At 41.4% G+C, this 23453-nt stretch overlaps 3 protein-coding genes across 7 annotated transcripts in view; 2 read left to right on the forward strand and 1 right to left on the reverse strand.

Moving 5' to 3' along the window:
- srgap1a (SLIT-ROBO Rho GTPase activating protein 1a) overlaps positions 1 to 14323 on the forward strand; it is a 62220-nt gene extending 47897 nt beyond the window's left edge. The window contains exons 14-22 of one of the 5 annotated variants that reach the window (XM_079568266.1): positions 947 to 1024; positions 1108 to 1242; positions 3786 to 3891; positions 3978 to 4202; positions 4926 to 5005; positions 7918 to 8098; positions 9566 to 9703; positions 11301 to 11676; positions 12478 to 14323. In XM_079568266.1, coding sequence (XP_079424392.1) covers positions 947 to 1024; positions 1108 to 1242; positions 3786 to 3891; positions 3978 to 4202; positions 4926 to 5005; positions 7918 to 8098; positions 9566 to 9703; positions 11301 to 11676; positions 12478 to 12876 — 1718 coding nt within the window. In that variant the 3' untranslated portion in view covers positions 12877 to 14323. Of the gene's footprint in view, positions 1 to 946; positions 1025 to 1107; positions 1243 to 3785; positions 3892 to 3977; positions 4203 to 4925; positions 5006 to 7917; positions 8099 to 9565; positions 9704 to 11297; positions 11753 to 12477 lie in introns of all 5 variants that reach the window. The other 4 variants (XM_079568265.1, XM_079568263.1, XM_079568262.1 and 1 more) reach the window with 4 other exon arrangements.
- A 378-nt stretch (positions 14324 to 14701) lies between these two features.
- On the reverse strand, positions 14702 to 16936 carry cfap263 (cilia and flagella associated protein 263). Its single transcript, XM_079567966.1, has 8 exons — positions 16821 to 16936; positions 16212 to 16320; positions 16000 to 16146; positions 15779 to 15928; positions 15599 to 15709; positions 15410 to 15508; positions 15079 to 15342; positions 14702 to 15003 (listed from the first exon to the last, which is right to left on the reverse strand). The coding sequence occupies exons 1-8, from the start codon at positions 16928 to 16930 to the stop codon at positions 14848 to 14850; spliced, it is 1146 nt and encodes a 381-aa protein (XP_079424092.1). The 5' UTR covers positions 16931 to 16936; the 3' UTR covers positions 14702 to 14847.
- Positions 16937 to 17248: 312 nt separating this feature from the next.
- parp12a (poly (ADP-ribose) polymerase family, member 12a) lies at positions 17249 to 23332 on the forward strand. The gene is made up of 11 exons (XM_079567057.1): positions 17249 to 17604; positions 17962 to 18097; positions 18181 to 18433; positions 18502 to 18648; positions 18730 to 18919; positions 18996 to 19170; positions 19348 to 19583; positions 19691 to 19781; positions 21713 to 21843; positions 22331 to 22482; positions 22905 to 23332. The coding sequence occupies exons 1-11, from the start codon at positions 17294 to 17296 to the stop codon at positions 23153 to 23155; spliced, it is 2073 nt and encodes a 690-aa protein (XP_079423183.1). The 5' UTR covers positions 17249 to 17293; the 3' UTR covers positions 23156 to 23332.
- The last annotated feature ends 121 nt before the right edge of the window (positions 23333 to 23453 follow it).

Raw genomic sequence — 23453 nt, forward strand, 5'->3', positions numbered from 1 at the left:
TTGTTCCACTGCTGTCATGGTCATAGGGTAATGCAGATGCTTGCCCGTTTACTGTGGTGACACATTTTCTACCCTGTATAAACAGATATTCATACAGACCGTTTGGCTCATCGACTGGATTTAGATTTTTTTCATTGTTTGTGTTGTTGTTCGTATACATTTTTTTTTTGAGAAAATGTGTTAAACCAAACTACCTCATTATTCTTAATTTTTGACCCCGATCTTTTCCGATGTTGTTCTAATCGTGACTGAAGGGAAGACACTTTAACGCAATCGCAATTTCAGTCCGTCTTCAGTAGGGCTGGGTACTGTTACATTTTTTTCCGAAACAGGTACTTTAACGATTCTTGGTTTTCGATACCTGTGCTAAATTATTTGTCATATAGAACAATAAAACATTTTCTTTCCAATTTATTTATTTTGGATGATATATCATTTGTTTCAGGTTTTATTTTTATTTTCCAATTTTTAACCAATTTTCTGTTTTCCCCAATGTTGCCAAAATTGCCATTTTTATCCCCGTTCCCACATTGTTTTTTTCCCAAATTAACCTACATTTTTCCTCTGGTTATTCCCAATTTTTTTTCCACTTTTTTCCATGTTTCTCCCCCAAAATTGTTTCCCCAAAATGTTCCTAAATTTACCCACATTTTCCACTTGTTTTTCCCCTTTTTTCCAATTTTATTTCAACTCATCAAAACTTGAATATAAAGATTTGATATTTCTTTTCAGTTCCCGCATTCGATACTTTTATTTTTTCAATACCAGACTGGTATCGTTTAACGGTGCCCAGCCCTAGTCTTCAGAGACATTAAATTGGAAAACTGAATGTGGCTTAATGAACGAGCTGTGCCTTTTTGTTTAACTTAAGCAGTGCTAGTCATCTTCAGTGGATTTCTCTGTTCTTCTTTCTTAAAATCCCTCTGTCGCGTTCTATTTTTCACAGGCCTCCAACATCAAGGCATATTCCGTGTATCTGGGTCGCAACTGGAAGTCAATGACATTAAGAACTCCTTTGAAAGAGGTACCAAGATTATTTTTGCAATAGCATATACAGCAACAATTATTCATGACTGTGTTCACTAATCTTACGTGGCCATGTCGTAGGAAATGACCCCCTGACAGACGAAGAAAACAACCACGATATAAACTCTGTGGCTGGCGTTCTCAAGCTGTACTTCCGAGGTCTAGAAAACCCTCTTTTCCCCAAAGAGCGGTTTAATGAACTGCTTTCTTGCATCAGTAAGTATATACCTTTTCAATAAACAGCTCCCCCCACCCCCTCACGACCCAGCTTTGCAGTGCTTTCCAGACTGCAGACACTGTGCATTACAAGCCCAGTTTTTCTGTCCGACATGCGAGCCTCTTGCACCTGTGTGTTTGTGTACCAACAGGGCTGTCTTTTCGGTGTGAAGTGTGGCTGTGTGTGAATCAGGCTGTTCTTGGACACGTTTTTAAGCCTTGAGCGACGAGGAGTCTATGTTTACATTCTTCTCCTCGCAGTGCAGGCAAAAAGCCCAATAGCTGCCTATCAAAAAAAATACTTTGATCATCAGACCAGACTGATGAAATACAAGTTTATATTTTATTACAGGTATTTTTATTGTTGAAAAATACTTGACTATAACTTTACTGGGAGGGTGGACGTCTCCAGCTCGTCTGCACGGAGATTTGGAGAGGTTAGGTCCTCATCCGAATCCTCTCTTTGACTAGAGATAGCATTCTCTGGGCCCGATCTTGTTCATCAAAACGGAGATGATAGCGTGACATTTTGCGCTCAGTAGGAGCGCACTTTGTGATCTTGCCACTCCAGACTTAGCGCATTTAAGTGGGTGGAGACACAGATTTTCCTCCAACCAGATCGACTCCACGTCCAGGAGAGTGGTTGTGTGGGGTGAACATGTGCTTTTGTTTTGCTTCGCGTTCACGCCAAGCGCGGGCCGATACGCGCCACAGTGGACGCTGTAGCTCTTTTTCTCTCGAGACGTGAACATCGTTTAGCTCACGATGGGGTAAATAAAGTTTTAGTTTGACCTGTGAGGGCCTAAGGCTTAAGAAAGAACGCAAGACAGTGCAATGTAAACGAGGAAGTGAATGTGAGCGGTGTTTCCATCAGTGCAGTCTCCTCCTCTTGTGACGCCCCCTCACAGGTGGCGGAGGCGAATGGCACATATAGCGCCGCCACTCGGAAAATAATTCGCCAAGAGCCTGCGCCGCCCCGTGCGCCACCACAAGATCTGGCCCTCTGTGTGTAGCTGGCCATTTGGAGCATGTTTTGTACTGCTGGCAACAGTGTAACGCAAAATGTTACACAGTGTGCCTTAAAGATATTGTCATGTTCCTTCCTTCATCTTTTTAACAATAACAGATACTCATGTTCCTAGAGGCCATAAGCGCCACTGCAGGCGTCATAGCATGTTACGTTTTTTTTTCTCATTAATTGTCCGTGAGAGTAAATACTACGCTGACAGAAAAGAGAAAGGGAGAGAGGGATATTGTACATCCAATTACACAATGAAGATAATTTTTTTCACTCAAACTTGGCTGTAAATACTGTTTAAGTGGCGCTAGCCCACAGTTAGCTTTTCCCGTTAGCCTGTTAGCTAACAGTTCTTCTTCGTGATTCTATTAGTGTGTATTGGGGCCTCCGACCCGTAGGCAGCGATGTTGCTATTGTGATTTTCTGGCCAGAGACACCAGGGGGAGATGAAAGGCACCCCATTAACACTTGTATTGCCCCCAGAGGGACTACGGAAAGGATGTATTAAGGTAAACAGTTACGTAGTACTGCTTTAAAAGGATAAGAATTGAAAAAAGACTTTGCTCATCAGCTCAGGGAAGATAAGTGCAACACAATAATAAGATAATAATTATTATTTAACCTCTTACCCGCCTAAACCGAGCACATTTTCTCCAGTTCAGCTTCTAATCTAAAGCTTCTCAACTGGAACTCACAGCCTATAGGCCGGGTCAGCTTCATTTGAAAGCTAAGACCAACAAAACTGATGGCGACTTTTTTGTTGCATTATTCCTGCGTTTTGTCACATTTTTGTCATGCTTTCTTCATCCCTTTTTCATCGCTTTTATGTCAGTTTTTTTGTGGCTGTTTTGTTGCGTTATTATTTCTTTTGCAGCACGTTTTTGTCGCTCTTTTGTCACTTTTGTGTCACTCTTTTTTGTGGCTTTTTAATTACTCTTCAGTTGTGTATTTATTGTTTTTTCTTTGTTATTGTTGCCTTTCCGCCACAGTTTAGTCGCTATTTTGAGGCTTTTTTCCAAGAAGCTTTTTCAATTTGGTTAAACCCAAACTGGAGAATGTGGGCTCGATTCAGGTGGGGCTTAAGCGGTTTCCAAAATTGTGTGTTGTTGTAATAAAATCCCTAAATACATATTGAGGAATCATTTTAGGATTAGCATTTTAGTCAGGTATTCCCATGATGAAATGCACCGCTACTTTCCCAGAGGCCCAAATCCCAGATGGCATCGCGTGGCTGGAGGGTGACACAGCTATTTTTAGCAGACAGCACAGCCTCAGCCCCACAAAAAAAAATTGACTGCTTCAAGTGCAGCAGCAGAACAAATACGATTGTCTTGAAGCACAAAGCCATTTAGTGAAGCGTGTCAACGGGGCACAGTTTTCAAGACACAAAATAATAATGGCATTGTTATTGAGTTGAGAGATATCATTAATGTGTTTATTTACACATGAAGGACTTTTCTTTAGAACATACCTTTGTTGGTACATCTTCTTCATGCGTTAACCCATGCATTGTCTTTTATTTTAGGAGTGGAAAACCTGTATGAGAGAGCGCTGTACATCCGCAAGATTCTTCTGACTATCCCTCGATCGGTACTTGTCGTCATGCGGTACCTCTTTGCCTTCCTCAACCAGTATGTGTGTTTCCACCAGAATAATTGTTCATTACCAAAGACCCAATTGTTTAATTCAACATGATTGTTCTATGTTCTTCTTCTAGCCTCTCTCAGTACAGCGATGAGAACATGATGGATCCGTACAATCTGGCCATATGCTTTGGACCGACTCTGATGCCCACTCCTGACAGCCAGGACCAGGTGTCATGCCAAGCCCACGTCAATGAAATCGTCAAGACGATCATCATCCACCATGAAACCATCTTCCCAGACTCCAAAGAGCTGGACGGACCCATTTATGAGAAGTGCATGGCGGGAGGAGACTACTGGTAAGATAAAGAAGCCAGAGATTCTTTAAACATGCTCCTGGTGTTGCATTATCTTGCACAGCTTTCCCCATGTGGGTCCCTCTCAATATGGAAGCGTGCGCCTTGTAAACTCTGAGGTCCCTGTTCCAGCTGTGTCAGTAGCCTGTCAATGCAGTTTATTGGAGTAATCCCACTCACTAATTAGGCATCTGGGGTTGAACAACATCATGACAGTGACTTTTACGCAGTCCGCTCTTTATCTTTGTGAGACAGACTGAAACAATCACCGTAATGACCACAATTACAGCAGGAAGAAGGAGAAGTCACCTGGAAAGAACAGAGCTGATTATGTGGAGTCCGCGGTGCAGTCAACCTAGAGCTGTTTGAACACATGTAATCTGGGCTTGCCATTTTTTTTACTGAATCTTCTTTGTCCATGTTTACAAAATCTCTCGAGGTCGTCAATGATTCACTTCTAATTAAAGCTAAAGCACTTGCCTCACTGCATCTCTCACTTTGGGGCAAAGCCAAAAGGCCTGAGGAATTTGTTGTCTTGGCCGCTTTCTTTTCTTGCAGTTACGGTGTTCGCCTACTCTGTATTAGATGCACGAGGCACTACCACCCATTTTTGCACTTCCCTAATTGTTGCGCCGGTTATTTAAACTTAAGCACAAATAGATGTGGTGAAAAATATTTCAGTGATACAATTTGCTATTGTTTGACCTTCGAGTGTTGTTTCCACAGCGAGAGCCCGTACAGTGAGCACGGAGCTCTGGAGGAAGTGGACAACGATGGGGGGACTGAGGCGCACACCAGCGAGGACGGTGAGTAGCCACATTTACATTGTTGTTCTGTTTCTTAGTCACTGCTCATTTAACTGGGATGCAAAAACACTGACTCCACTAACAAAAACTATACACTCCAGTCTCGTGGCGCAGTGAGGGTTAAGCTTCTGCTGCTCAGGGAGGCTAATCCTGCCTTTGAGCCCGTTAAATGCAGTTACCTTGAAGGGCCAAGAGAATGTGATGGACAGCCATTCATATTGTAATGCACATAGCTCTCCCCTGGGGCCTCTGGACTAGCACATTCCTCCTATAGAAATACTGTGGCGGTCTAAATCAGCTGAATTCCTTTCAGAAAACACTGGTGTCACATTCACAGGTTCTCATTCAGTTTGACTTTATAAATACTTCTGGTAATATTTTGTCACCGATACCTGTGCGAATGTATGTTAAGGTGTCGTTGTCAAGTGGCTTTTGCTTATTCTTCTCTAAATGGGATATGTGCCATAATACGAATAATATCTTTTGGGAAAAGGGGTAATATGTGGGATTAATGCAGGTGTTACCATGCATTTAGTTCTTTGTTAAATGTAATTCATCATAGCAGTAAGTGGGATCCAACTCAAACACTGAACTTGTAGAGACGAGATCAAACAGGGTCAAGCATCTCTGTTTAAAAATACTCAAGAGTGCACACTGCAGAAACGACCAAAGGTTTGCGTGTGAAAATCTATATCAGATGATGATCATGTTAATGGACTGGAGAGTGTACAATTGTCCCAAACGTTCAGATGTGGCCTTCAACTTTATTCACCGTTTGAAGAACTAGGCTGTCACTATATCTGTTAGAGCTTGATTCATGACTCGTTCCACTGCTATTTCTGTTATCCAGAAAAAAAAACACTTTTACAATGGCATAAACTCTAAATGGACAGTAGTGATTTTAATGTTCCCTCACTTCATCGGAAACACATACTCTTGCGTGTTTCTCTACTCTCTGCTACGTTTTTTGCGTTAAACTAGTTGATCATTTCTGTTCCGAGAGACACTTACGTCCTAGAAATGAACCACAACCTCAGCTTCCCCGCTTCCTTGTCATGGACCGTTCCTGTCACACCAGAAGATAAACCTGTACTTTCTACAGCGGCTTATTCCCAGCAACCATCATTGATATTCCATAATCTGTAAAATTCACAATAAGGTCAAAGGTGAACAAACTGGCACATTGATTGTATATCACTGCTCTGCGGGAGCCTATATAGGATGTCCTTGTTGTCGAGTGGCGCAGCAGGCGCACCCATATTGGATTGCACATGTTAAAGGGCAGTGGATTTTTACTGGACAGGGTGGGTCATATTTACACCCTATAAACACCACTTTGATGTCAGAGTCTCTAGCATCATACACTGTTCTCCCAATTAATCTACAAAAAGAAAATGCCTTTTTAGGACGGTATTGATCCCACACCAGCTTTTACCCCTCTATTTCTATATATGAACAATCGTGGTTGCGCTCCACTGGCCTGAGCGTGACATCTGACAGTTTGGATCCTCACACTGCAGGCCTCCAGCTGTCATGCTTCAGTTTCTCTACCCAACACCAGCAACAACATGAGTATGTGTGTGTGTGTGTTGTAACGTCAGCAGGTTGTACTTTTGGTTCTAAGTAGGCCTGCGAAATTTTGGAAAAGAAACAACGTGCAATTACGATTTAAACATTAAGATTGCTGTCCGAACTGCTGCAGAATCACAATTATTTGAGGACATTGTTGCAGAGGTCTATGAAGGTTTAGCAGGTTTTATTGGTACATAGTCGCTTTTTATGAAGACAGATTTATTTATTCATTATTTTTTTGCCTTTCACGCTACACTTAGCATGTCACTGCACTATGTTCAAGACCTTTTTAACATTTTCTGAAGGTTTTTGCAAAACAGGGAGTGGATAAAATCTCCCACTTTGTTAAGAGGCAAACTACTTTAGGGCCACTCAATTAATTCCGACAGTAAATTCCTGCTTGTCACATTTCATTGAAAGCGCCTCACTTTCACCCTGTCAGCCTTGACAACCCGAGCAATGCTGTGAAGGTGGTAAGTAACGGCGGGGAAGAAATGGAATAATAAAAATAGATTACAGCGAAAAGGACACAGCTCTGCTCAGAACGGCGGCTGTATCTCCTTTCCCACATGTCCCTTCTCATCGTGGAATTACTCTCAGCTCCTGTGAAAGATGTATCATGATGGCTTTTCACAGCCGTACACGATTCAGGCATTTACTCTGTTCTCGGTGATTGTGCTTGTCCAGGGACCCCCTGTCTGAGAAAGTAAGAGGGGCGGAGGGCAGAGGTAGGAGTGGGAGAAATAAAGAAGCTATTTTTAGACCTGTGTTGCCGTCATGAATACATATTGGCTGTGACTCAGATTCTTTAACAGCAGAGGTGAATAAACCTGCTGTTATATAAGTCAACAAATGGTATTGTCTTATTTGTATTATCTATAATGATTTACAGTCGATATTAGATTCTTTATTGGTTAAACAAAATAGTAACAATACTTTTCTAAGGGTAAAGGGTTTACAAAGGTTAGAGATACAGTTCCTCCACTGTAGATTTTTCCTTTTGTGCAAATATTGCAAAGCTATGACCACAATCAAATTATCTATACAGTTAATTGTGTGCCCCTGAGCCGTATAGACCAGCTGCTATAATTAACCTGCTAAATCTCCTGTGGGCCTGTTGTGACCTCGGTCAAAGTCCAGCAATGTACAGCTGGGTTTCTATTGACTACCACTAAAATAAACTGCCGGCCAATAGAGCACACACATAGTCGTACTAGGACTCATATGAATGTTGGGTTAGGGGATGTTGCTGTAAAATCTCATTATGAAATCCATGTATCTGATAATGCCTTTTCTCTGTCTGACATGTCTGGCCTGTGTAATCCTCTCACTGCTGACAGAGGGTGAGCCCATTGAAGCCATTGCCAAGTTTGACTACGTTGGGCGCTCGTCACGGGAGTTGTCCTTTAAGAAGGGTGCTTCACTTCTGCTGTATCAGCGGGCATCTGAGGACTGGTGGGAGGGGCGCCACAACGGCATCGACGGCCTGGTTCCCCATCAGTACATTGTTGTACAAGACATGTGAGTATTATTTCAGAATGCCATTAATGTGCTACTTACCACATGCCTACCATTTCTTGAATTGGATTTGGAGGATGCTGTCAATATCTTTAAATGAACAAACGATATTAAATAGGATAGCAGTTAGCAACCTAAGTTCAAATTCAATCTTGTTCTTCAAAGTATTTTGAAAGCATGTATAGAACGCATAACATAATCTTTGCATAAAACCTTACTCTGACCATAAAACCCTCCGTCACACATTACCTTTATCCATCATCCCAATACCAAAACATCAATGTAAATGTATTCTTATCCAAACTTTTTTGGGACAAGTGTTTATCTTGTTTTAAATTCAAGTAAAGAAGCTGCTTCGTGCACAGAGCTCGCATGCTCACTGAATACTAAAAAGCTTAGGTCACCTCTACCAACTGCACACTTGTAGTGTGTACAGACTTTTGAGTTGAAGCAAAGTGATGTTATTAAATATAGAATATGTCCTGGATTTTTTAAATTCATAGTACATTCCAACCCGTTACATTAGGGCTGAGATGGGGCTTTTCAAAATTCACTGCTTACTTCGCACTGCCTAATATTTGAGTTGAAATAAAGCAAAAAAAATGACCGTTTGTATTTTGGTATTTAAGGTATTGATCAATGTAAATAAGGGGAACTGGATATAATTTTGCTTAGCCGTAGTCTGTCTCCAGGGTCCTTAACCAGCTTCCTGCCACTGTCTTTTGCGCTCAGCCCTAACAAGCTGTACGCTGGCTGTTGGTACTTAATGGACTGGATTTACTGTCTCGTTAGAACAGGGGAAAAGAAGGACTCCAATCACAGAGTAGCCATCCTGACAAAACGGTCATTTAGAAAGCCTTCTTTTGCTGCTCTCCCCTTTCATGCTGCCTCTATCCCATCACTGCATCTATCAATAATTCACCAGGAGCATGGCAGCTGATGGGATGTCTTCTTTGTTAATGAAATAGTGTGGGGATTTACTGCTGTTGGGTTTGTCCCCCTGAGCGTGCTGCCTGAAACGAGGGGGGGCCAAGGTCTGGAGGAGCAGACGGGAGCATGATCTCCTTCAAGCCCCATAACATAGCTCAGAATAAAAGAGCCGAGAGAGAGGCTACTTGAGCACAGGAAGTCTCCTCTCAGGATTTGGCCATCAGACTCACTTGTGCTTAGTCAAGTGCTTGTCTGTATACTGACGGTCTGTGCGCGTTAGTCAGAGTTTATTTAATTCAAATTATATAGGCTGCAATGAATTGTCATGTTACTGTAATGCCCTGAAATGTGAACTATGCTTTCGTTTGGACCTTTTCGAGAAATGCTGACACAGTGGAAATTGATATCAGGCCCTGTCAAAGCCAAAACCAAGCATATTTCAGATGGACTGATTTGCTGATTCTCCTGTTTGTTTTCTTGTTTGTGCGGCATCTCTTCTGTGGCTTCTTCTCCCCTGCACCTCAATGTTCCCTGTCCCAGAGATGACAACTTCTCCGACACCCTGAGTCAGAAGGCAGACAGCGAAGCGAGCAGTGGCCACGCCGGGGACGAGAAATGCTCAGGAAAAGACATCAGCTCGCCCACAGACACACGCATCTCAGAGGCCTACATTAGCAGGTTGGGTTCCACACTGCTAGTTTATTGATGCCTATATACCAGTGCTCTCTTAGCTTAGGTTTACATGAGTTTTTTCTCTCAGCTAAAAGAGTTGTCATGTTTAAATCTGCGGCTAGGACATAATCAAGCCCAATACAAGGTTTCCTGGTTCTTCGATGTCATTGTCAGTATAGTACCATACCCCATGTAGAAATGCAATCAAGCTGTTTCTTTTGCAAGGCAGAGGTATTAAATAGCCATTGTAGCAGTGCTTAGTCATCCGCGGGTCATATGGGAACACACACCAAGGACACACACAGATCCAGTCACACCTCCGTCTTGTTGAGAATCTGCTGGCTGTGAGCCTATTTTTTACAATTCTGCGCATACTTTTTACTGTCGGCAAAGTGGACAAACCTTCAAACTCTTGTCCACACTTCCATTGTGATTCCATTGTGGTTGATATTCAGAATATAGGAATTCATGGTAAAGTAAATATGCACATGTCTAAATGAAGCCCTTCTATTCACTGAAGCAGTTTTGACAACAGTTTACCTGTCAGCAGCTCCCAGGTGATGCCCGCCTCCTCCTTCCCTCCCGCTGTCTACGCCCTCAGCCTTGTTTTGAGACCACTGTTGAATCATTCATATCCTTGGATATTTATAGGATTTTGCTTCTTGTAGTGCACTCCATACAGCGCACTCACCGATAAGTTCACGGTCAATGAAATGGTTGCAACTCAAATGTATATTATGTGATGTTGCTAATGTCTCAAACCATTAATTGGATGTACATTTATCATCTACTATTTATATTTAACAAACTATACGATGAAATACTTTATTATGCAATTCGATTTCAAACGTTAAGAAACAATATCGAGATTATTATAGTTTTGTGTTTAATTTAGCGTGCATTTAGTGTGAATGCGTGCTGGATAGCCTGGAAAATGGTTTGACGTATGTAAACGGCTCCCTCTGCTGGAGGATTTCTGCTGTTGCATATGTTTACAGCATAGCGGGACATTGGGGTACCGTGTATCACTGCTGTCAATACTAGGGCTGGGACGATACAGTATTGTCACGAGCCGATACATATCACAATACTCAGGGGCCGATCCGATATGTAATGCTATATTTTTACTTCAAAATGTGTAAAAAATTAAACAATCATGTCCAAACAAGTTTATAAACCAAATGTCATTTGACATGTCTTGAAGTGTTCAGATTGAAAAGTGCATTAATACAAAATATAACGAAGTGCTGTGTTTGGAGGCATTTTTATCCTGCACTCCGAGTATTGAAAGTATTGCGATACTTGATATCGATACTTGGTATTTCAGTAAAAAGTATTGTGGTCCGATCCAATATTGTGTCCCAGCCTTAGTAAAAACACATACAAACCATCAAAGTAGCATTCATTTGATCATTTACATAAAATCTTTGCTGTTTTGTGTTCTTGGGAACTTATTTATTGTACTTAAAAGTTTCTAGTGATTCAATATCTGGTGATTCTTTTCGCTAATCCTGCCACATTATAAAGATGGTTAACTTTATTGTTGTATATTAGGAGAGGACAAGGCAAGTTAACTTTATGCATCTTGTTTTTGTTCCAGCAGACACAGAAAGAGGTCTGACCCACCCTCGCGGCGGCCCCCTGCCCGGCCCACAGATGTGCTCTGTATGGTTCATCCCTCTCACCAGGGACATGGGGGTCATGGGGGACATAGCACTCCTGAAATGGGCTCCCCAATCCTAGGCCATTTCAGTCCCCGCGATGTGCTCCGCAGTCGTAACCACCTGCCGCTGGACAGTCCTGAGCGCAGGCGGCGCACTGGCCATGGCAGTTTGACCAATATTAGTCGCCATGAGTCTCTAAAGAAGATGGAGAGCCCACCCATCCGCCGCTCCACCTCTTCTGGCCAGTACACAGGCTTTTCAGACACGCACCATCACCATGGGGGCAAAGCCTTGGACCCGGAGACCATCGCACAGGTCAGCGTGGGACGAGCGGCGCCCCGAACGCAGCTCCCTCCACCATCAAAGCCCTGCCCCGCCCTGTAAAAACATAGTCAGTCCCTGTCTTCTGCTTCCTCTGGCTGCATCTGTGTCTGTGTGCTAATACACGCAAAACAATTGCTTCACAGGCAGACAGCAGGGAGCATGGTTCGACATTGGGACTTATAGTTTAAAGGGGGATAACAACAAAACTTCTACAATAAGGGCTACTATTAGTCTAAAAGAACATTTTAAAGTGATAGTCTGAAGATTACAAAATGAGGAGAGAAAGAGGGGGGGATTTCAAAAGTATCCCTCCTTCCCCTCCCCTCCCGATTGGACCTGAAAGTACCTCTTCACTCTCTGTACACAGGAAAGCTCTGATTATTTGCTGAGATTGGCAAAGGGAGGGACTTTTGAAAAAGATATGATAATTTCAGATTACTTTCTTTACATCAAAATGCAGGCCCAGAAGATCAATTATATGCATTCTATTACATAGACTATCACTTCAAACTGTGCTGAGCTGTCTGCCTGCCTAACAGGAGCATGCTGAATTAAATTTCTGTAATGAATCTTTGTTCAAATTAATGACTGTGCCATTATATGACAGCAGGTCTAACTATTAGCCTAGTTATGGATTTACTATTGCATGATGGGAGATTTTTTTTATTATCTTCAAATCTATTTGTCTACACTGTTGAATATCGTTCTTTGCTCTTTGCATGACCTTGATTTTTTCTCATAAAACCTTTGTTTCTCATCGCTGTTCCTTCCTTCCTCTCACACACTGTGTAGGACATAGAGGAAACCATGAACACTGCATTGAATGAGCTGCGTGAGCTGGAGAGGCAGAGCTCGGCGAAACACGCCCCTGACGTGGTGCTGGACACGCTGGAGCAACGGCAGAGCTCCGGCAGCAGCGGGGGTCCCACTCACAGTTCTGAGTCTCTGAGCCCCATCCACAGAGTCCTGCTGAGGCCCACTGCCAATACTGAGCTGCCCATGCGCCGCAGCACCAGCTCCTCCAGCGATACCATGAGCACCTTCAAGCCTGTAGTGGCCCCCCGCATGGGAGTGCAGCTCAAACCCCCAGCGCTCAGGCCAAAGCCCTTGGTCATGCCCAAAACCAGTCAGCCACCACAAGGCCCTGCGACACCCACTCAGGACCCCCTGGACAAATCTTGCACCATGTAGTTCTTCACGCTCTACGTATTACATATAAGAGTTCAATGGACCTGGACAGTCTGTGTTTTAAAGAGTGCACTAAAGCTGGCTATGGAGGGCGAGAGTCTGAAGAACATACTATACCTGGTAGAATGTTGGGTTTGGTTGAAATTTTTTTTTTGGGGGGGGCAACTTTTTCTTGAAACAACAAATCACAAAGGCTTCCTCCAGAGAGATAGATAAAGTATAAACTGCCACTAAACATCATCGCATCATTTGTTTACCACTGGACCAGAACGGTCTCTCACTGTAATGTTGCACATGCCATTGAGTGACTAAAACGTTACCGTTATACAGGTGCTGCAACTCAGTGGACAGAAACCATAAAACCATTGGACTCCTAGTTTAAGGTACTTTATTAACACATTTGTGGTACTGACACCAAACCTGTTTTACTCACTCGTAAATATAGCATCCCTCCTAAATAATATGACCTGCAAATGTACAGAAATAACTACTGCTTTAACTATTATTGCCTGGAATAGAATTTAATTATTGGATAAAACCACTCTTGAGAACTTTTCTTTCTTTCTTTTTTTTTTTAGATTCTGTCTTTGATTAAACTGTATAATAATGTGTGCGTGTAAAAGCAGTAAATATTATAAATGATCTCCTGTGATAATATAGTATAAAGTATTTCAATTCGTAGAAAATGTATCTACTTTCATGCCTTGCTTGGCTTTACCTACCCAAAGAGTAACTGTACAAGCATTATGTGTATAGACTCAAGGCAGTCTCTTGTAGGAGTGCCGGTAGCCATGGACCTAATGACTGTTAGTGTAATAGCCTGCTAATACTGTACGCTTTCATCACTCCTAGCATCGCTCTGTCTCAATTCAAAGCTTTCTCAAAGGTTTTCTACCGCGATCGCCTCATCAAACAATATGTGCCACAGGCTGTAACGTTGAAATGTATGACTGTGATGCTTTTTAACACGTGTACATACGGCAGAGTGCGCTTGTGTAGCAAATTAACATTTCACAAGTGGTATCTAAATAGGACATTGACTTGACATAACGTGTGAATAAACGATTTCAGATTACAAGTATTATTTTTATAACCATACGCTTTTCTTTTTTTCCAGTGTAGAAAAATGTAGACATGTACAACGTTTGTAAATAGTGTGCTCTTGTCACGTAACATCACCAAAAGTTGGGACTCACATGGCACCTATAGGCAATAAGCTACTCTGTGGTGTACTGTACTTGTGAAAGTGCCTTTTTAAAATATTCTAGATTAACTCCGTACTGTCAGATGCTGTGCTTATAGAAAATGTAAAACAGTCAAGAGACAAGTGAAAAGTAATATTGTCATGACAGCTTACTCATTGTGGCATTGCACTTTTCTCTGTAAATATCTGTATATAATGTATGGCATGTAACAAACATCATGTAGAGTCCTTTGGAGAGTTGTAGCTCAAAAGATGTCTTTCTAATAAAGAAAATAGTTTGTTGAGATGCCTTTCGCTGTTGTTTTTTTTACACTGTTTATAATGAAGATAAGAAACAACCAGGAGAACTTTTTAATTATTTTCAAAAGTTCCAAATTTGATCCGCTTATATCAGCATTGTAACCACAGCCATTTATGATTGCATTTCCATAATATCAAAACGCCATGTTATTCTGTTGAGCAGTACAAATTATTTCATTTAAAGGAACGGGCCACAGTTCTTCCATACTGAGATACTGTATGTTCTTACCTGAGCTTAGACGAGTTGATACGTACCTGTCTGGTCTTTGCGTGCCCATGGAAGAGCGTGGTAGCTTCCAAATTCAGGAATATAGGAATACATTGGGAGAGGCCAAATGCTAACGACATCTTTGGTCGTTTAGCGTGACTGAGGGCACACACAAAGACCAGACAGGTACGTATCAACTCGTCTAAGCTCAGGTAGGAACATATATCAGTATGTAAAAACGGTGGCCTGTTCCTTTAAATATTCACTGAAATGTGTCTTTTTCCTTATGTTCTGCTATGTCAGGAAGTTTTACAGAGAGCTGGTGCCCCCCGCTCCTCGCTCTGGTCACCGCGCTGTTCACAGGAGTGAAAGTGGCTCTGTGTTTGGTTGATGATTTACTGTAGGTTTTCAAGGCCGTCTGAAATCAACATAAGGTGTTGTTGCAACAGAATGAAAAAAAAGAAAAACTGGAAAGATCAGTAGAAAAGTTTACCTCAGCAACTCCAACTTTCCGCTCCCACGTGAGAATACTTTGTTGGAGCTTCCTGTGTTTCTCCTTAATAAGCATGTACTCTGTGGTACCTGGGGCCTCGTAGTCTGCAATCTGCTGCTTCAGGTGTTGATTAAGACTTTGTGCTTTTAAACATTCCTCTTCAGCACAACGTATGGCCTCCTCCAGCCGCGCCAGTTTCTGTTGTTTTTCCTTGATGCCTTTGCTTAGATTTGACATTTCACTCGTGACCCTGTGCAGCTTCTCCTGTTGGGAAACATTTGCCTGTTGTTGACGTCTGGCTTCAGCATATCAGCACAGAACAAAGACTGACCTTATGTGAATTGAGAGGCTGCTGTGTTTTTATGTTGTTGACGTGGACTTCATGTAAATCTATCTCACCATGCTGATCCTTGAAGTCTTGAAAAAAATCCTAAAATGTGAATATTTAAATCAACTATACGAACATTTAGGCTACAAATACATGCATCCATTTTTGTTTTATTCTTGTATGTGGTGGTACCTCGTAATCAGCTTTCCCGAGGTCTTTCCTCTGTTGAAGTAGCTGCAGTAGCCTCTTCTCATTTGCCTGCATCGACTGAGTCTTCAGATTACACCTCTCTATCTGGCTGATCTGTGTAAAAAAGATTTCAATATGCAGGACAACGTACATAGGCTTGGCAAGTGAACAGACGTGTTTTACCTTGGACTTGTCTTTGATGTACTGCAGTACTTTCTCAGGTTCATGTAAATCCAGTCTGTTTTCCCTCAGAGGTTTGAGCAGCCTGTGTTCAAACTCATTCTTGGCTTTCCTTATGTCCTCTTGGCGTAATTCCGCCTCTTTTATTGAATCCTAAGAGACGAGACAAAAACAAAAAGAGTTGGTCCCTAAAATAGCGATTCGATTTATGACTATCATCTTACCCTGCCGCAGTCATGGTTTCTTTTATATCTGTGTCGGATTTTCTCTCTTTCTTGCTGGATCTCTGCTAGTTCACTCAGTGCCACAAAACATTTCTGTTGTAATGTTAGCTGGTCTTCAGCCTGGGTCTTCTGCCTCCATCTGTGCTCCTGATGAAGTAGTCATTATATTTTTATGTAAATTACCATTAAGTGTTCCCCTATTTATAACTTACCCCACTCTTTGCTCTGGGATTTTCAGCTGTGGCCAAATCGTGTGGATCTAAACGGCTGAAGAACTGCTCATACATGGCATTCTCTGCCAAGAGGGCTGCATTCTGAATTCTAGAGGAAAACGCATAAAATAGCCAATGGTAAAGCGGAGGTGAGCCAACATATTTACTCAAGTAAGTGTAATGTTACTTCAAAGTACTTTTACTCAAGTAGAACTCAAAAGCAGTGACCCCAAATAATTACTTAATAATAATTTTCAAAAAAGTACAGAAATGGGGTTAAATATTACTTGAGGACTGAGTAACTGAGCATAAAAGTTAAATTGATCTTTGATTGTTGTTATAATTGATTTGATTTGATTGAGCAATTATTTACATTATTTATATTTACACTGTCACGTGAATAATAATACGTACCATGTTAATATAATGTGAATTTGTGAATACACAATGAGAAATAGATGACTTTTTTGTTTAATGGTATAATCTACAGCAGAAACAGGTAGCATATGCCTGCATTGGGTGTGCTAGCTAGAAAACTGCAAACAGTAATGCACTTCGCGGTTCAAAAATTAATACAAAAGTTAAATAGAGATTTTTGTTTTTATTTACTTCAGCTCTTCGACTCGGGTCCGCAAGGCTTCTTTTGGTTCTTCGGTAACATCCTTGTTTTGGGCCAGTTTTTCTCCAGTTTGCATCAAGTCCCCTTCATCCTCCTCCATGTTGGTTGCTATGGTAAACTAAAGCTGTTCGCGGCCGTTGCTATGGTCTGCTGCGCCCTCCTGTGGCAGATTAAAGCTTTCAAAAGTAAAAAGAATAGAACCTTCAGCCAAGTCTGGCAAGCTTTCCGCCTCACCTTAATCACAAAAAGTATCATGCAGTGGTTTTTCAGTTGCACATTTGCTATTTTCTACTTCTTAACTGCTTCTGCAACAGTGCCCGTCTTTCTTTTTGGGCACAATAGCGCCCTCCGCTGTTAGGTAACGCTATAGCTCATAGAATTAAAAGGCTTGCAAAGTTTCAGTTTCGTTTCTGGGAAAACTCAAGGAAGCCTAGTCTGATCTGCGGGTGACCTGACTGCTGCTATGGCTAAGTTAGTTTATAAGTGTATCCTTAAGGCTCTGTGCAATAACCAGGGCAGTTTGGATTTCCAAACCCTGAATGAGCAGATATCACAGCATTTCACTGTGGCTGAGGAAACACTGCGCACCATCCTGTTTGACGAGGAGAAAATCGCCATACAAGAGGGCAAAGAGAAGGCCAGCGGAGGAATCATCGGCCCTGACAGCATTGTCGTGGCAAAAACCAGTCTCCGTCTGTGCCAGGGCAAAACCTGCCAAGGATGCGACAAGTTACACCTGTGTCGGTATTATGTTTGCGGAAATTGCACTTTCAGGTGAGTCGGCTTGCTTTTCTGTTTTAAAGAGGCCTACAGAGCTTAATTGTTTCCTTTCTTTTTCCTGTATGTAGCCTATGTATATATAGGGGGATTTCGACAGGACCAGACCAGTTCAGTTTATTTGAGACCGGTTCATTTAGGGAGGGGCAGCGCCCGCAAGTTTGTGTTTCAAGTGTCTTAGGGTAAAGTGATCTACTACTCTGGGTCGCTATGGGAGTGGCCAAGGGCATCCATAATATGCATGTAACAACAACCACAGCCTGATATCACTGTGCTTTAGTCCTGCATCAAAACACCTTTATATACACCCAGTTTAAGGCTTGGCCCTGATTTTATGTGGATCTTTCTTCCCAGCGATAAATGTAAAAATTCACATAGCTCGGCTTCTCCACACAATGCCATGGTTTTGGGACAATGTGATCTTCAAGATCTCACAGAAAAGCAGCTTTTCCAGCTTTTACTGCAAAATGATCCCTATCTGCTGCCTGAGGTTGGTTACATTAAGACATTTAATATTCTTGAAGAATGCATGTTGGCCTATTAATTTTTTAACTTCACATCTCCATGCTCCAGATATGTGGCCACTACAACAAAGGAGCAGGTGAGAGCGGTTCCTGCAAATTCAATACAACTTGCACCAAGCTCCACATGTGTCAGCACTTCTTACTAGGTGATTGTAAGTTCGACAAGTGCAAAAGAAGCCACGTCATCGACGCTCAAGGAATTAAGCTGTTCAAACAATACAGTAGAGAGATCATGACTGGCATCTTTAAGAGTTACAGAAACAAACTCATCATTCTGGGTCAGAGGGCACAGCCAGCTGCTGGTAAGTTAAACTTGCAATGTGTGTCCAGTTCATAATGTAATTATTATTTATTTTTTTAGTTTTACCAGAAGTGAGCCCTGCTCCACAGTTCCCCTCCAAAACATTTCCCAGCAAACCACTGTCTCCAACCAACCCTGCTCCTCCTAAAGCTATGAGCGACTCTGACCGCAATGAAATATGCCTCTTTTTCATCCGCAGACTCTGCAGCTATAAAGGTAACTTGCTTTGCTTCCTTCTGGAGTTATGTATTACCAAAACATCTTAGTATGAGTGGGCATTGTTCTGCGTTGTTGTAGAAAGGTGTGCACGCGTTCATTGGCACCTCCCCTACAAATGGGAAATGTGGGAGGGGCAAAGCATGACCTGGACAAACATTGATAATATGGAAGAAATTGAAAAGGCCTATTGCAATCCAGCAAATAACACCAGTGGCACTGATGAGCCGGCTTCGCCATCTGGGATGCTGAGATTTCTTAGTTTCCAAAGGTATGGTAATATCTATGCTTCTCAATGTCCACGTTTTTAACCAACAGTCGTCCAACTACATGTTTTTGTATTTCAGTTCTGCAGCCCCAGCCATACAATGTGTTGACTTTATGAAAATGATGTATGGGACCACTCCAGTACGGCGCCTGTCCACCGCCTCCTCAGTGTCCACCCCCCCTCACTACATCCTGACAACAGAGTGGCTCTGGTACTGGAAAGATGACACTGGGGCATGGGTAGAATATGGAAAGGTATTGTTCAGGTCTTTCATAAATAGTTAGGAAGGCACAATTACTGTTTTTGATGTTATTTTGTAGAAATGCATCATCATGTTTACATACTGTATACTGTACTTTCTGTGCCATTGCCTGAAATAAATGAATAAATGAAATGAAATGAATGAACAATTTTAATACATTTTCTTTCAGGATGGCTCCGAGGGCAGCCCTACCTCTGTCTCTGTTCAAACTCTGGAGAATCTCTATCTAGCAGACAGACAGGCAGAAACTGAATTTACAGCAGGCAATCAGAGATATAAGCTTTCTTTTAAAGGGGCACACGGTCTGCAAATGTATCAACAGAACACAAAATATCACACCGTGAGAGAGGTGCGAAGGAGGCCTCGCTTTGTGTCTGCTCATGACGTGGAAGTAAAGCTGAGGAGGTAACAACGTGTATAATTCTTTATGTTAGTTTTCATATGTGCCTTTTGACCACTCAGTTTGTTTATCATCAGTTCAACCATTATTTCCTCTTCTTTTTTGGTGCAAGCCGTCCTGCATCACACAGCACCGGCTCCTTGAGTGCAGACATTGTCCCAACAAACTGGGACAAAAATGCCCTTCCTGAGATTGGATATAAGGTATATACTACACAATTATTTATTTATTTGTACTTTTTATATAATAGAAATAATAGCTTCAACAGATCTACATGGACATCTGTTAATCTGTTATAAACCTTCACAGTAAGTGTAATTTTGTTGTGTATCAAATTATAATATTTAACTACTAAAGATAAATAAAAGTTCCCCAGCGGACAAGCTCATAATAAAGCTATGCTGAAGACCCATAACTGTAGCAAATAGTCTTCACTACTTTTACAGATGAGCATGTGGACTTGCTTAACACATACCACTCAAACTGTGAGATGTGTGTGGCCAGAGGAGATCAAAGTTGCTACTATGTTTATCCAGGGTTTCCCCGGGGCATTAAAAGTAATTTCATTAATTATTCCGGAATCAAGGCCTTAAATGTCATTAAAAAGTATTACATTGGATTAAACCTGGCATTAAATCTAATTTTATTGGAAAATAATAACACTGCTCGACATCTTTTTACTGTGTAAGTTAGTAAAAAGGGTGTCGACCTCTTTTTGGTCGAGGGCCAAAATTCAGACCCCAGGGCGGGTCGCGGGCCATATTGTAAAGGACTGTGGCCTCATAAATAACAACATCTTACACTTATTGTGCTTAATCAGCCTGTGTCACATGTTTGTCAAAGTGGTACATAAAGTTATTATTCATTCACTCCACACTTGATGGCAATAAGTTACTATTGTAGCCACAGCCGCCCTGGGGCAGACTGACCATCTACCACGTGGCTGTAATATGCTGTTTACATCCTGATCTGTATTATGTCTGCTGGACACGTGTGGAATTCTTTCCTTTTTTTAAATTTAAGCTGCCCCCTAGTGGCTGGAGTGAGCAAACTGGTTGTTTCTGTAAAAACATCCATAACTCCGTACAGGAATAGGCTAGAGACTTACTGTTTTTTTTTACATGTTCAAGAATTTCTTGGTCCTCAATGGGCCACATTGAATCATCTCGCGGGCCGGATGTGGCCTTGACACATGTGGTGTAAGTTCATTGCATATACCTAAATGATGGCCTAAAACATATTCAGCTGCAGTTTTTGCTGAAATGTACCACAGTTTTGCCCCATTCTCTTTCCTCTGTTTTTGATTGATTGAATTTATTTTGAGTTATTAATACATGACAAATTCATTCAAATTTGCATGATTATGTGTAGTCTTCACAATTGTACAAATATACAATATATATTGAAATCATGTGCATATTCACATATTTACATGACATTTTACATTAGGTTGCCTGTACATCTTGAAAAGTTTGATAAATGTTTGCAAATCTTAAGAAAGTAAATATAATAGAGATAGAAAAAGTGAGCGCTGATTCGGGTCCCAAAGATGCTGTTTGACATACAGGTGTTCCTCCAGGAAATAGGCAATCCTGGTAATTTAGACAGCAGAATTGTGACTTGCAAGTGAGGCAGAATTGATAAATGCAGTCAAAGGTTCCGAGGCAAAGAGTTTATAGGAGACCTGATGGTAGTCAATGATCAGGCTGAAAGGGCTGTGAAGGCTGTGCAACACTTTGTCCAGCTGACAAGAGGTTCATCTTGAAACATCATCCTTGTTGGTAGCGATCTTCATTGGAGGATTACAATGCTGATCCAAAATGTATAGACAGTCATCTGTTTGACAAGTTTGAAGTGGACTAAGTTTACTGTCTTTACCTTGAAGCACTTTTGGTGCCCGATTGTTAAATAAAGTTGTAGTCACAGTTCCTCAGTTGTCCATGTTCCCAGGACCCTTAAACATCCATAGAAAAAATCTTTACCCCAAATGGAACACGGATCCACATGAGGAGGTTGAATTTTCCAAAAAACGAAAACCTCCTGTAGCCGCTTACATTTGTACAATTATAACTGGAGCGTTTACAAGTATACACTTTCTTATAATTTTAACTGTATATATTATTCCTTTCCCCAGCTTGTACCCCTGTCTAATTCCTCCAACGAATACAGTATGATCATGAAGCTGTTCAAGCCAACCATGGCCCAGAGTAAAATTATCACCATAAAGAGGATCCAAAACCCATCTCTGTGGAGGGTCTTCCAATGGTAAAGAGTCTTCATGTGATACTGCAGCGATTCATTTGCAAGGACCATGTCATAAGATATGGATTAGAAACATTTATTTGGCAAGATGCTTCAATGAGGATGAAGAGCAGAATGTCAGGAACACATTGCAGAAAGCAGGGTGCTGAGACACAGGGAGTGAGGAAAATAACAGCTGAGGGGAGAGTCTGGATGGGGGGTCCTTCTCTGCAGTTCATCTGGCAAGACTAGAGACCCCACATCCATCCTTGATAATTCTTTAGATATAAGTGGAGAACATGGAGTGAGGGAGTGTAGGTGGGGTCAAAAAAGAGGAGACCAGCAGTTATGAATGAACTCCGGGGAAATAAATAGTTTTGATTGCGGAGCAGTGAGATTTGGCTAGAATGCGCACTGCGCAGGGTATGTAGATACTTATGTCAAGAATCTCTATGATCTTATTAAATATATGCAAAAGTTGATGAACCGCATACTTCTTTTAATTATGCAGGCAAAAGGAGCAGATGAAAAAAAGGAATGATGGAGAAAATGTGAGCGAGAAACACCTTTTCCATGGCACTGACAAGTCCCTCATTGATGCAATATGTGATCAGAATTTTGACTGGAGGATGTGTGGTGTCCATGGTACTGCTTATGGCAAAGGTACGGAATTTTTATTTTTGTATATGGTACTGTGTGTAGCCTACAAAGGAACCCTTTTTTTTTTTTGCCTTATTTGGTTATGTTCTCTATAGAGATGATTATGTGATTAGATCAAACTAAATATAATTCCATAAAAGCTTTTTTTTTTTTTTTTTAAATCAGTTCACAAATGCATTTATTAAGTGTGACAAATTTTCTGAAAGGGGGAGCAGCAATTTGTGCTCCACAGTGACTTTGGGCCACTGTGGAGAGTCTTGGCCAACTCCTGCTCTTTTAGGATATATTATATTTTGGCTAATATTACCATATAGGCAATGTATCCTTTTACCAAAAGTAGATTCAATTCATAACATATACTCCGAAATGCTTTCAAATCATACGTTCATGGCGGTAATTGTTATCTCTTGTAATATACGACACAGGGAGCTACTTTGCTCGAGATGCTTCATACTCAAATAAATATGCCACTGGCCATCAAGGCAAGGTCATGTTTGTAGCCCTGGTGCTGGTGGGAGAGTATACTCGAGGACAAAGCCAGTATGTCCGACCTCCGACAAAAGGAAACGGCAAAACCTTGTACGACAGCTGTGTCGACCGTGAGACAAATCCTGGCATCTTTGTTATTTTTGAGAAGCAGCAGATTTATCCAGAGTACCTAATTGAATATATTTGAGTAAGCTGACTGTAGAGTGTGCTTACATGTAAGTGCTTAATGTAATGGACCAATTACCAGGTGGGACTATAAGGTATTTTTAAATAGTGATTATGAATGATTGATTAATAATAACTTGTAATGTAAAACCTGTTTGTTCTTATTCTAATACTTAAAACAATTATGCCGGGAATGTAAGTCTGCTTATCAAACACACAATAAAACTTTCATGCATTAAGCCATTGTGTTTTATTATTCTTATTTATTATTCTACCAAATAAAATACCAGCTTCTCCAGTGGGAAGAGGTTAATCAGAAG

Source organism: Gobius niger (genome assembly GCF_951799975.1).
Source record: "Gobius niger genome assembly, chromosome: 12".
Lineage (NCBI taxonomy): Eukaryota > Metazoa > Chordata > Actinopteri > Gobiiformes > Gobiidae > Gobius > Gobius niger.

Excerpts from the sequence above, each read along its gene's own strand:
- cfap263 (XM_079567966.1), bottom strand. The coding sequence starts at position 16,930 with ATGGAGGAGGATGAAGGGGACTTGATGCAAACTGGAGAAAAACTGGCC. Across the intron at positions 15,509-15,598 it reads TCGGGAAAGCTGATTACGAG|GATTTTTTTCAAGACTTCAA; the intron begins GTACCACCACAT and ends TTCACATTTTAG. Across the intron at positions 15,343-15,409 it reads AGCCTCTCAATTCACATAAG|GAGAAGCTGCACAGGGTCAC; the intron begins GTCAGTCTTTGT and ends GTTTCCCAACAG.
- parp12a (XM_079567057.1), top strand. The coding sequence starts at position 17,294 with ATGGCTAAGTTAGTTTATAAGTGTATCCTTAAGGCTCTGTGCAATAAC. Across the intron at positions 18,649-18,729 it reads CAGACTCTGCAGCTATAAAG|AAAGGTGTGCACGCGTTCAT; the intron begins GTAACTTGCTTT and ends GCGTTGTTGTAG. Across the intron at positions 22,483-22,904 it reads TGGTACTGCTTATGGCAAAG|GGAGCTACTTTGCTCGAGAT; the intron begins GTACGGAATTTT and ends TATACGACACAG.